This window comes from Phyllostomus hastatus, unplaced genomic scaffold (assembly GCF_019186645.2).
Source record: "Phyllostomus hastatus isolate PE091 unplaced genomic scaffold, TTU_PhHast_1.1 phas_scaffold_200, whole genome shotgun sequence".
In the NCBI taxonomy this organism is placed as follows: Eukaryota; Metazoa; Chordata; class Mammalia; order Chiroptera; family Phyllostomidae; genus Phyllostomus; species Phyllostomus hastatus.
Window position 1 is genome coordinate 3,001,800 of NW_025334016.1, and position 13,940 is coordinate 3,015,739.

Sequence of the window (13,940 nt, forward strand, 5' to 3'; positions counted from 1 at the left end):
GGAGAGAGAGAGAAGATCTGAGAATGGGAGGCTGTAAAGAGGTAGTGAGAAAGGTGCAGACATCCCAGCCATTCCAATCATCCCAGATGAACTGCCAGACATGTTAGTGGAGCCAACTTGAATCCATCTGCCCCATATGAGCTGCCCCAGCCAACACCATGTTGAGTAGAGATGAGCCATCCCCACTGAGCCCTACCCAAACTGCAGAATCGTGAACAAATAAATGGTGGTTGCTGTTTTAAGCCACTGAGTTTTAGAATGGTTTCTTACACAGCAACAGGTAACAAAAACACTCCCCAGGCTTCCATCATATTAGTCAGCCTTCTAGTTCACTTACTGACCTGGATAACTCTATTTAGCAGGAATCAATTCAGCAGTAAAAAGAACTCTGAATCAGAAACCAAAATCACAGGCGAAGTTCCAGCTTAGCTATTGTTTGTACAAGTTCCCCCAAATGCACAATTAAGACAAGGTCCAAGTAGTTATTTGGGAGGAGATACCAGGAAGCACAGTGATGGACTGTGGGGGGAAGGAGACAGGGAAAGGAGAAAAGGCAGTAAGTGTACTGCTTAGTGGGCAACTGCTATGGGCACTGGGGCTCCATCCTGCATCCACCCTCTTTCCTATTTGCATCCCAACACCACCCTTATGTAAGTTGTTTCCCCATTAAAGCTTTTCTTAGATGCCAGTTTTAACTTTATTTTGGCCAGAAAAAGATAATGGTGGCAAGGTGGGGGAGCGTTGGCAAGAGGATGATCCTTGTTAGACATGAGCTCTAAGACAGCCGTCCTTCTACCACTGCTTCACCTGAGAGAATATTCTTCCTCTATTCAAACCTTCTGCACAAGACCTGAAAGGAAACATCAGGCAGAGCCGATGGCATCCAGAGTCTCCAGGCACTCAGTCTTTAACTAGCAAAGACAATTAAGATGGCAGGTGGCTTGTGGAAATTTTAATTGTGGCCATATTTTACACAACTAACAGAAACAAAGTTAAAAGGATAACTTTATAAATGAAGGTATTACTCTCATCCAAGGGAAACATAATATATTTCTAATTTAGTCTCCCTCTGTTGTTAAATATTATGAAGGCCCAACATATGTTCCTGCCCATTGCCTAAAGCTGGAAAAGGGAAGAAATGAGAAACAGATAGGCATCTAGATCTGAGAAGGTCATCCCAAAGCAGGAGCTCTCAACAAATGCCAACTCCTGCTCCCACCAAGGGGCATTCCCAAAGCCCTGGAGTCTTTTGCATTCAACAAACAGACAAAAAAGGTCTAGCCTTTAAAGAAAAACCAGAGAGTGGAACCAAAGCACTAGCATATGGTCCTCTGAAGGTTTAACTGTCCTCCACAGAGGCCAACGGAGACACAGTCAAAAATCAAAGAAATGAGGGAGGCTATAGCAATGCCTTCAGTAAAAGGTTCCATATCAAGGCACTGACTGAGGCCACATGGCATCAGAGAGTGCTAGAGCACATTAGGGAGATGCTGAGCTGGAGAAAAGCTCATTCCTGCACCACATTCACATCTCGGGGTGTTCAGACAGCTTTTGTTTTCTGGACCATGAGGTGATTCTGCTTCTTTTTAATTATGTTCAGAAGGCAAAAACAAATCAAGAACTCACCCATCCACATCAGCTCATGAGGTCTTAAGACCTCAACAAAGACAGAGCAAATATCTTGGCAAGGAAACTCAGGGGCTCCTCTCACCTCACCTGCAAGCCTAAACACTGCTGGGATTTTCAAACGAAGTTACAACACCACAGTTACAAACTCTGATAGCAAAGAATAAAAGAGCATTCACATCCAGACCCATGGTGGGGACACCACTGGCCACAAAATGGAATGGGGAAGGAGGAAACTCTAGAATGAGAGGGAGTGAGCTGAGCTCTAAGACAGAATGCACAGATGTCCTGTGCTGAGAGATGCTGCCTGGGGACAGGCCACAGCCTCAGATCCAAAAGCTTCCAGAGGCATTCCCATGGCCAGGAAGCCAGCAAAAGCCATTTGGATGTGGCTGCCCTGGAAAAATGAGTAAGGGATTTGGATGAGAAAATTTTGTAGAGGAAGAAAGAAGAGTATTCTGAAGAGAGACAATGTACAGAGGGGGAGAGAAATGCATCCCAAAGGCTGTTCCCAGCTTTCTTCACATTTTAATACACAAAAATACATTTTAAAGAACACATGTTTCCAACGAACAAAAGTTGGTGGCTTTCAACTGGAGGAAACCTCTAACCAAGCGTGCCCACAGCTGTTTAGCAGGGCAGATGTGAGACAGATGATGTTATCCAAAGGTTGTTTTTAATTCTTTCCTTTTCCCCCCTTGAGCCTGCAATGGTCACTGCCACCAGTAAATGTTTCAGGAAATCTAATTTCATGTTCCCAAATGTCTTGTCCTAAAACCAAAAACACAGTTTCTCTTAAAAACAACAAAGGGGAAACACTGGTATAATGAGATACTCAGAAAATTTGGAAATGTTCTCACATTTGAGAGTGCACCAGAATCACTTGGAAGGTTTGTTAAAACACACTGTCAGGCCACCTTCCCTTATCCCCAGATTCAGTAGCTCTGGAGTGGGACTTGAGAATTTACATATCTAACAAGTTCCCATGTGCTACTGCTGGTCTGGGGACCATACTTTGAGAGTCTGCGGTCCCTACTATTTCCCACTGTCCTCTACCAAAGGGTAACAAAGTACAGTAGTGTATCAATGACCCTGAGCAGCCCTGAAATCAAGAAACCTACTTAACCAAGCATTTCTCAACTTATTTGCAATACATTCTACTGCCCATAAGACATCTGTGAAACTCTCCAGGAAGCAGTGCTTCAAGGAAGCCACTTTTGGAAATGTTCTATTAGGCATGTTCCTGACCAGAAGCAAGATTACAGGCTCCTGAAGGAACAGCAACCTGCGAGAGACAGATGTCCAAGTCAAGCCCTCAGCATCAATCTGGGGTAAGGACAGTGGAGGGCTGTGGGCCACACCACCTAGCAAAATCCTTGGCAGGGCAGTATAGCTGGAGTGAACTAAGCCTGCTGCCCAGAAATCAGGCAGCATCAAGGAAGTCTGCCAGTGGATAGCAAAGGTCAGTCCACCTCTAGCTTTGGATTAGGACAGCAGGCCCTAGCCAAGAATTGGCAAGAATAAAATAGGGACCTAGTTTCTATGGGGTCTGAGGTATCAGGAGCTACCAAGCCTCCAACATGGAGAACAAGTCACCCACTTATCTGTCAGATAAATTAACAATATGGTGTACAATGTTAGTGACAGCATGCTGGCTCAGACATCTTTAAAGACTCCTGCCTAAGGCTAAGATGAGTCCTGAGCCAAGTCTCATGGTGAAGGAGAAGTAGACCCAAACACCTAGGGATCTTGTTAAAAGGTAGGTTCTGATTTATTAAGTCTGAGGTAAGTTTCAAGATTCTACATTTTGTAAAGCTCCCAGGTTGGTTCTCTGCCTATACTTTGTGTAGCAAGACCCTAGTTTAGAGGTTGGCAAATCTCTTCTGTAAAGAGCCAGATAAATACTTTTAGCTTACAGAACATACTTTCAGGCCATACAGTTAGTCTCTGTCACAGCTACTCAACGCTGCCATTGTATCACCCAGTAGCCATAGACCATACCCAAATGAATGACTGTGGCACAGTGTTAATGACACTGGCATTTGAATTTCATAGAATTTTCATGCATCATGAAATATTCTTCTCTTTTTCATTTTTCAACCATTTTAAAATTTAAAAAACATTCTTAGCTCACTGGTCATACAAAACCAGGTGATGGGCCATATTTGGTCTGCCCTGAACTCAGTTTGCAGATCCCTGCCCTAGATGAATAGTCTCTAACCCAGATCAGCAAAAAAGAATACACAGAGGTGGGGTCCGACAACCCCATTTCATCAAACTCCCCAGGTCATCCAAATACAGCATGTCCAAATGCCACTGCTTATTTAAGGACCCCTTGAAAAGGTGGGAAGCCTCTTTTAGTGATGTTAACAGTTCAATCTTCCTGACTTGCCCCATTCATGAGGCTGGGCGGGGGGAGGGGAACTTAATGTGAAGGGCTGGGTGTGCTGTCCTGACTTTCCCATTGGCATCTATCTCACTCATCCTCCAAGTGCTGCCTCCTCCCTAGTCCCAGAGGCATTGGTTTCTGGTATAAAAAGACATATAGTCACTGTGTCTTTAAGGGCTGGTCTGTTCCAGTGAGTCTCAGCCCCAGAACTAGGTCTTGTAAGAGAGGTAGAGCTGGCTCTAATCCCACTCCTGTGGCTTTCTTATGAGCTGATGTTTTTTTTTTAAGGTCCAGCTTAGCTTCAGGGCAAAACCATGCAAGGACCCTGTTAGCAATCATTGAGGACATGCTTGGCTGCTTCTGGAGGTTAGGCCAGGCAGGGGCTGCACTCCTGGCAGGACTACTTAATAAGAGATGAAGTCAGGGGCCCTCTGAGGGTTGGGGTTGTTTTTGAGTTAGAGAATGGAGTAGGATCCTAAAGGCTGTACGTGCTTTTCTCAGGAATGTCAGAGACAGCAAAGGAAGTCTAAAGGATACAGTGATGAAGGCAAAGCTAACAGGAAAAGGGAGAGAGGAGGGGAAGGGAGTGTGATAGTTATAAACAGGCAAGCCACCAGGTCTTGGCAAAAGGCTACACTCATTCATCAGACCAGTACTTCTCAAATTTCACTGTGTATAAGAATCATTGGAAGGATCTTGTTAAAATGCACATGCTGATTTGGCAGGTCTTTGGTAGGGCCTGAGCTTCTGCATTTCTGACTTGCTCCCAGGTAATCCAAGGATTCAAACATGCAAGAGTGATGCTGGCATGCAGGCACAACTTTTTGTTTTGTTTTGTTTAAATAGTCAAAAGGTATAAGAGAATATGAGGTCCATACCTCTATCCCACCTTGAGCTATGGTCATCCAGGATTGCCACACATATGGTTGTTCAGGGAGTTCCTTATACCACAGCATCCACCGTCATACCCACCAAAAGAGCAAGCAGGGTCTCAAATCATCCTGTGTCCACTCTCCAAGTGTGGAGTCCTAGACCCTGAAGTATGCCTCCTGACCAAGCCCTGTGTCCACAGAATCACATGTGCCCAAAAAGCATCGTTTTCTAATTCTCTTAAAGGTGCCTTATGGGTTACCAATGGCCCTGCAGCTAGCAGTCACAGAGTGGTAGGCATCCTTAAGTGACTCTTACCAGTACTCCGCCACAGGTGGCAGAACAGACATTGCTTTGTCACTTAGCCCTTGACTGGAAGCTGTTAATGAGCTAAGATAAAGTGACATCACTTAATCAAAATGACAGATAATATCAACAATTGGCAAGAATGCAGAGAAACTGGAACCATCATACATTGCTAGCAAAAATGTAAAATGGTGCAACTGCTCTGGGAAACAGACTGGCAGTTCCTCAAATGGTTAAACATAGAGCTACCTTATGGCCTAGCAATTCCACTCCTAGGTATATACCCAAGAAAAATGAAAACATATGTCCACACAGAAACTTGTACATGAATATTCATTATAGCATCACTCATAATCAAACAGTAGACAAAATGTCCATCAATTGATAAATGGACAGATACAATGTGGTCTACCTATAGAATAGAATATAATTCGACCACAAAAAGGAGTCAAGTACTGATACCTGCTACAACACTAATGAATCTTGAAAACATTATGCTAAATGAAAGAAGCCAGACAGAAAAGAACAAATATCATGTGATTCCATTTATATGTAATGTTAAGGATAGGCAAATATAGAGACAGAAATAGAAGACTGGTTGCGTAGGGCTGGGGCAGGGCTAGGGAGTGATGGAGAAGGGCTGTGGGTTTTGTTTTGATGGTATGAAAATGCTCTAAAATTGTGGTAACATACAACTCTGTGACTATGCTAAAAAGCACTGAATTGGTTTAAATGAGCAGGGTATGGTATGCGAATGATACCTCTATCAAGCTGTTAAAAATGTTATCACATATCAGTTGGGGAACTTAAAGCAAGTAGCATAGGGAGAAAGTGTTTGGGAGCTTGACAAAAGGAGGCAGGAACTGGCTATGGGACAGCAACTTCTCAGAACCCTTGAGGAATATGCAAGCAGCTGCACGTTGAGACTCTGAGATTGTAGCCACATGTAGATATGAACAACCATGCTGAAATATACCCTAGACAGGGGCTCAGTGAGTGCATGCAGCATGATCAATTTTTGCCTGCCTATCCCTGGTGCGTAGCATGGTCCTCACATGTAGTGGCCTCTCGAGTTGAATACCGCCTGTGGTAGAGTGAAGGGAATTCTGGAGTCACTAGACTGTGTTCAAAACCCAGCTCTTCTTCTGACTCCCTGTGTTTCCCCAGAGAAATCCCTTCAACTGGCTAAGCCTCAGAGGGTCAACTAAGAAGCACGTTGCTACATCTCAGCACACCTCCCACTCTGAAGTTCCACAGTTACCTGAATTAGGTGGTCCATGCAGGAGAGCATGGATATGGGTGAGAAACTCTTGTGGGAAATTAAGTCTGAGACACCCATCCAGCAGGTCAGGACTAGCCAGAGGTGTGCTCCCCAGCAGATTTCATTCCATAGATCTACCAAGAGCCTTCTGGGAGCCAGGTCCCTACTAGGCCCTGAGGACACAAAATAAAGAAGATTCCAGTACCTGCTCCTTTGGTCAGGGGCATCAGAGCCATACACATCTAATGGTGAAACAAGATGATTCTACCCTTTGGAAAGCTGAATTAAAATCTAAGTGAAAAGAGAATTTCAGCATTGGATATTTAAAGGAATTAGAGCCTTTGCTGACAAATGCTGAGTCAGTGGCAATAAGTCAGAGTTCCCACAAGGATGGCCACTCTGGGGGCAGAGTCTCAGAAGGTGAGGCATGTCAACACTTCTTCACCACTCCACAATGAGCCTGCCAAACCCTGCCTGGCTCAATTCTCACCCCATGGCCTTAATTTAAGCAGTGCTTTTGAACATTCTTGGATCCTGGAACTGGCAGGGTCATTCAGCTCAGCCACCCACACAGTAAGTGGCAGGCCGCAGCCTCTGTGCAAGGATCCTGGGGTGTGATAGGCATTGAAGAGATAGATGCTCACTAAGCACAACTGGACAGACACTGCAAACAGCCAGTGACAGCCCGGGAAACAAGTTGCTGATGCATATGAGCCGTCACACTGCAGGTCACTGTAAGAGCAGGGAAGAAGAAATAGTGAAGGGATATTTCAAGGCTAAGGCAAACGGCCCTCTCCCAAATTCTACATTTGGGTCTGTTTGACTATTACCCATAAAAATAGTTTTAAACCCAACATACTCAATTTCAACCCCAAACCTCTGGGAGAATCCAAGCTATTGTATCCAAATCCATTTATCATCTTCCTGGAGAACAATACATAAAGAAGCATCCAGTATGAGCTAAGGATTATGGGTGAGTGAATCACTGAGCCAGAGAATGAGTGATCCAGAGGTTTCCAAGGCCAGAGAGCCACGCAACTGTAAGATCCAGGTGCAACCAATTATCATCTGGAAAACTTGGGAGCTTAGCAATGCTACCAATGACTTTTCTCTTGCACAAGCTTATCCTTAAATCTTTATCCGAAAATCTTGTCCCTGGAACTCCCTGGAGTCTCTAAGTCTCCTAGGGTGATTGGAAATCCCAGAGCCTCAGCAATTACTTATGCCCTGAATTGTTGCCTGCTCAGATGCATCTTTTGTTCAGGGTACTGCAAATTTCCTGACATTTTGCTATCCTGCATTCCATTTTCTTTGGGAATCATCCTCTTGGAAATTTTTGTTAAATCCTACTGGGATATTTGAAATATAATGCATTGATTTCCTGCCATACTTACTTCAATCAATTCACGAATACTGACTAAAGACCCTCTCCCATGTCCCATAAACTGTGCTAAGTTGAGGGTGGGGGGTACAACCATTGCCAGCCCAGGCCTGAAGGCAATTCCAATCTATGATTATGTCTGCTTTGTTTGCTGTTGCTTTTTAAATGAGGAGAACAGGAAATTGTACCACTGGTTATAACTTGAGGCTACCTGATCATTGGTTCAATCAAAGTTTCCCTATTCTGGAAATTTCATCTTATGTTGTGTGTTTATTTTTGTGCCTACTAAGTGCACATTCTCTCAAAGAATTCACAGAGATGATCTAGTGAGCAGTGGTTTTGAACTGGGTTAGGGCCTTCTCCCCAGAAAAAAGGACACCCACACAGATTTTTGTTTCCAATTTCAGAATGTTCTTAGAGAATCCCACAGGTCTCCTATTTTAACCTTTCATGGGCCTGTAGTGCCACTATCTTTGGCATGAGCATCTATCAGCATCATTCTTCAATAACTAGGCCCAATGTCCCTGCATGGCTACTCTCTGCACTTCTAGGCCTGTCAACTCACCTGTGTTATAACATTTACTACCTTAACATTCAGTGTCTATTTCTCCATAAGACAGAAAGCTTCTGATGGAAGGAATTCCCTCTTCTTCCTCATCCTGGTATCCCAAGCACCCCATCATTTAGTGTCTACTTTGAAAAGTAAGTCTCTGGATGGAGCCCATGTTTCCTTGGAGAAGGCAAAAACTGGTTCTGTTTCAGAACTATATTCAAATATCCAAGAGAAAGGTTTAGGCTTTAAACCTCTAAAACAGTGGCCCATAAAAGCTGACAGTCAATACATCATACAACTGAAAATCAAGGGGCCGGCCTAAGAAACTGCCTATGAACTGGAACTCAGGAGAGGTTATTATTCACACTGGTTTTGGGGAAGTGAATCTTTAATCTGGGTATTAATCAGAACTTGGCTGCTACAATTTTATACTATGCTATAGCTTGTCAAAAGTAAACCTTCTTCTGCTTAAGCTCAATCTTCACTTTCAATTACCCATTTTAGTTGTGTTCTCTGAAAGGGGAATTAATGTAGCACACATTTGCGTTTACTAAGGAAACCATTCAACTTCTTTGGAAGGGGCCATAGCAAGGTGGCCAACAAAAACAATAAATACAAACTCCAGCTTGTGGCTGCAGTCAAACTCTCATCTTACAGCCCCCAACAGAGAAAGTTATTGCTTCAACAGAGGGTGTTCATGGATTTAAATGCAAGCTCTACAGCCAGTAAGCCATAGTCTCTATGTATGCAGATGGTGGCACAAAGCCCTGTTTCCCTGCACATGTGTTTCTCTCAGCAACTTTTCTTTCCAATGGCTAACACCCAAATTACAAGGAACTATTAAATCAGTATGCACAAATATCCACCTGGCTTAAGGTGCTCAATTAGGCAATGTGAGAAATATAAAGAAGGGTAAGACATAGCATTGCCCTGCCTTCAAGAGCTCAGAATGTAGAAATACAGATATATCTCGTTTTATTTTGATTCACTTTATTGCACTTCATAGATGTGGCTTTTTTTTTTTTTACAAATTAAAGGCAAGATGCCCACACTAGCAAAAAGATTATGACTCACTTTATTGTGATTCTTTGTTTATTGCGGTGCTCTGGAACCAAACCTGCAATATCTCTGAGGTCTGCCTATATAGCAGAGCAGATAAATGACTATAAAGTATGGCATGCATGATAAGTACCATGAGAGAGACATGAAGCACTGTGGGTCCTTAAAGGAAATCAGAAGCTTCTCATTCAAGGGATCAAGACAAAGTTTCATCGAAATGGGGGTCATTGGATGATGGGCTGAATTTGGACAGACTGGTGGTTGGGGGAAAGCAGTCCAGGTCCAGGAAGCAGTAATACCAGGAAGTGTTCTCCCACTTCTTGAGTGACATTTTTCTGTCACTCCAGTTCTATAAAAACAGTTAAACTATTTCGGTCAGACTTATAGGGAACCAGGTGAGAAAGACTAGAAAATTAGGATGGAAGCAAATTGTATAGTCCCATGAGAACAGCTAAGAATGTTCTACTTAACTTTGGATAGAACCTAGAGCTGTTGCTTGCCATCTTTGAATAGGAAAGTAAAGTGATAAAAATGGTGCTAAAGTAAAACTGTATACTTAAAAGTCCAGAATCTGGCCAAAATGAATAGAATGAGTTAGAATAACAGAAACTAAAGGTGTGAATGTTGTATTAATGATAAAAAAAAAAGAAAGGGGCTTTATTTCAATTGTGATGTGAGGACTGACGAGGCTGGAAGTTTGAAGATGGTGCTTTAAATGGTTTCTGGTGTCTCTTAGAGTTCATAAGTCTGTGAAATAAGAACAAGCAATACCAGTACACTATACCGAAAGCATTCTCAGTGAAGAAGATGCCAGATGAAAATGTCCTGCTCTCCTCAGCATTCTCCTTTTTAATGCAGAGTAATTTTGTCATCTGATTACATGTTTTAAATACAAAGAGCGATTTCTAGCCTAGCCTGAGACTTTAATTGTATATCCTGAGCCAGGTGTTTAGTTCCTAATATCTATCTCCAAATGTGGCATTTCAGAAGACTGCTTTGGCTGCCATGGTCTGGTTTGGCTTTCCTGACTGGCCAAACCACACCACTTTAACCTCCTTTCTCCAGGTGTAAGATTCACGCAGCCTTTCCTAGTGGCTGCAGCACTCATTCCTGCCTTCTGTGAGCACTGCTTACAGAAAGAAGAAGGTAAAGTGATCGTCCAAAATCTCAGCTGTAAATAAGGTTTCAAGAGTTCATTTAAGAAGAGAATCAAAACCCCTATCCTTATAGGCATGCAAACACAATCATATGTAAATAACTTGGCAATGGACTTTCCATGCATTTCATGGTTTGTTTGTTTGTTTGTTTGTTTGTTTTAGATGCTGTGTCTTTGCTAGGCTACAAAGAATAAATCAGAGGGTCAGAAAAGCTGCATCAAATTCAAAGATGGAAGAACTCCAGACACTTTCTAAGGGTGGAAATGGGAAGGATTTACTCTCATTCTGACAAGATTTGCTGTTAAATCTCAACTGGTTATATCATCAGGAGGCTGAGTGGGGCCCTAGATAGGCTTCTTACCTTCTCTCTTACTGGAGACATGCTGTCCACTTGCTAAGAAGGTGCGTCTGAAATGATCTTCAAAGTCTGTCAGCCAGCACTTACAGTGAACTCAGCTGACATGACTTGCCTCAGGACCTGCTGACCTAGGGCATCTCCCCTCCCCAGCCTGCTAAAACCTCTGGCTTGGAGTGAAATCCCACCCTTGAATTCAATAGCCCCAGCATATCACATTTCCTTAGAGATCCCATGGGGATGAGCCAAGAGAGAGCTCAAGGGGGGTGCTTTGAAAGCCTCCCCAACCAGCTTCTGCTCATTTGGGGTCTCAGGAGAGCCTGAGGGCTGGTGAGGAATCAATGTAGGGGGTGGCAAGGAGGAGGGAGGTGGCCTCCAGTAGGGGGCAGCTCACAGGCTATCCGAGGAACCAGGCCAGCCAGGGACAGGTCCCTAAAGACTGAGAGGGGTGAGCACCCACCCTGGCAAACCCATGATTCTGTGGATGGCTGGGCTCTGGCAGCAAGCTACACTATACAAGGGTAGAAGCTGAGAGAAAAGAGAGCGGAGGGCATGGTAAGGGAGGGATGGTGACCAGATGGAAAATGAGAAGAGGCCCCTTGGCTGAGAAAGGCTCCAGCAGATGTGCGGGTAGCTCAGAGAAGCCTCTTAATTCAGAGTACAATTGCTTCTAGCTAGTTTCTCAACTCCCCACTGCTCCCCATAGGCTGCTTCTTGCCCAGTACTGACTTCCCTTTCCCCTCTGGGTTCATTTTAATCTGACTCCTGCTAAGGGGGGTGGGGGGCATTATCACACCATGGGAATGGCACTTGTCTGGCACTGAGGATTAAGTCTCCTTTCCACTTTGCCCTGAATCAGTTCCTACCAAACAGCTTAAACTTACAAGAGTCAGCTCAAAACACAAATGTTCCTCTTTATCACTTCACACATTTGTTTGACTCATTCATTTAGGGATGTGCAGAGAATTTCCAGCAGCCATCCCTACATCTCCCAAGCCCCCACCCCTTCCCTGCCTTCATCCTTCATCTAGAAATCAGTACGTTTGTTTCTCAGATCCCAAGTTTAAACTGCCCACGATGCTGAATGCAAAGCCAAATATTTGCACACCCTATACTCCACACCAACCACTTTCTATTAACACTAAAATAAAGTGGGGTCATGGATTTCTTCTCCATTCTAGGTCATGGGTGCATCCACGTTGCCCGGCTCCCCTCAAGCTCTCTGCTAACCTAAGTAAGACTCCCTGATGAAGGAATAGGCTGGAGGTTTTTAAAGGACATCTCCAAAGAAGGTTTTGCCAGTACCAGGAGATCCCTAATAAGTACTAGGGTTCCTTTAGATGCTAGAGGCCACGCCTTCCAGCAACAAGAAGCCACATCTTCTAGGGCCCTGGAACAGCTTCTAGCAGAGCCACGCCTGTGTAGCCCTTTTTCCCTAGGGCTATTCCAACGCATGCCTCATGTCACCACTCTCAGTTGGCACCTCTCTCCCAGAGGCGCACACTTTCTTGGAACCCCCAGAAGCGGGGAGCAGGAGAGACCCTGCTTGTGCTGTCCAAAAGAGTCGCTTCACCGTGAAGGTGCCTGTAGCCCTAGGGGATGTCCTGGGACCTTGTGTGGGAGGGGGTAGGAGCTCCTTTCAGGATAATCTGCCAGTCCCTTGGGCCCCGGCCCTGAGCAACTGTGTGAGAGGCAAAAGTCTGGGTGGTAGGAAACTAGCCCGAGGTTAAACTTCCTCTGAGTAGCCTACTGCGCCAACTTGGGTTTGCTTGGACCCCTGGAACCCCAGACGCAGAGGGTACTCAGGCTCCAGGCACCGTGAAGGCGCTAGGCGCCTGGCGAGAGGCCGGCAGTGGCCTCTCCCCTCCCGGTGCCCAGACTCGAGCCCTGCTCCGTGTCACGCCCTCCCCAGGAAGGGAAAAAGGAGTTCGTGGCAAACAAAGGGCACCCCCCTCCCCCACGCACCTCCCTCTGTCCAGAGCGGAGGGTTCCCGGTGCCCAGCTAGGGAGGATGCCCCGCCTCCGGCCCTACCTGGGAAGCCCTGGCTCAGAGGGACCAGCAGAAGCAGGACCAGCAGCAATGGGAGCAGCAGCTGCAATGCCGGGCTCCCCATGGCGCGTGGGCGCTCAGTTTGGCCCTGCAGCGCAGCGCGCTTCCCGGGCAGGCAGAGACAGACCAGACTGAGGGGCTGAGCGGCAAGCGGACGGCTGAGCTGGAAAACTCCTCCTCTCTCGCTTCTCTCCCTCCCTTCAGTTGGGGCCTGCCCTCCTTCCTCCGCCTCCAGGGAATGCTGGCGCGGTTTGGGGCTCCCACCCACCCTCTTCTTTTGTGCCAGTGCTTCTTCTGGAAGCAGAGCTGACCGCCCCTGCCACCACCACCAGAGCACTCCAGGGGTATCTTTTTGTTCTCCAACTGCAAGCCCTCTCACCAGAATATACACACTGGTGGCCCAACTACCTCCAGGATCATGGGCCCCTAGGACAATGTCATTTGTGTAAGAAGCTGCATGAGTCACATAGAAAGAGAAGGGGCAATCAAAAAGATCCAGAGTAGCCCACTACTGCAGGTTATGATGGCCACATTGGCTGGTTTGACCCTGTCTGTGAAACAAATGTCCAAACCTGTAGAGAATTTTTATGAGTTTGAGCCAAACTGATGACAATTGCTGGGATGCAAAATTTCAACGGATTGAGAAAATGCTCCTGAGAATGGTAGTTTTGCAGCTTATTTTATACATTTGAATAAAAGGAAGAGGCATAAGGAGGGTTACATGAATTTCATTGGCGGTAGATTTAATGGGGAGTGGGAGACAGCAAAGTGGGGAAATCTGTAGGATTGAATTAAAAGTAAAACAAAGAGATACATGCTTCTTTCATATTGGTGGACAGTTAATAATTAACATTGACACATAGAGATGGTATTCAGGGAACACGACAACCATGAGGGGTTCTGTGGTCTCCTGCTCCGGTGTCCTTTGTTTTT

The 13,940-nt window shown here is 45.2% G+C and overlaps 1 protein-coding gene across 2 annotated transcripts in view; it reads right to left on the bottom strand.

The window, feature by feature from the left end:
- Nucleotides 1–13,112, bottom strand: part of SRPX (sushi repeat containing protein X-linked) — an 89,104-nt gene extending 75,992 nt beyond the window's left edge. The window contains exon 1 of one of the 2 annotated variants that reach the window (XM_045860617.1): nt 12,990–13,112. In XM_045860617.1, coding sequence (XP_045716573.1) covers nt 12,990–13,071 — 82 coding nt within the window. In that variant the 5' untranslated portion in view covers nt 13,072–13,112. The remainder of the gene's footprint in view (nt 1–12,989) is intronic. The other variant, XM_045860618.1, reaches the window with a different exon arrangement.
- Nucleotides 13,113–13,940: the final 828 nt, after the last annotated feature.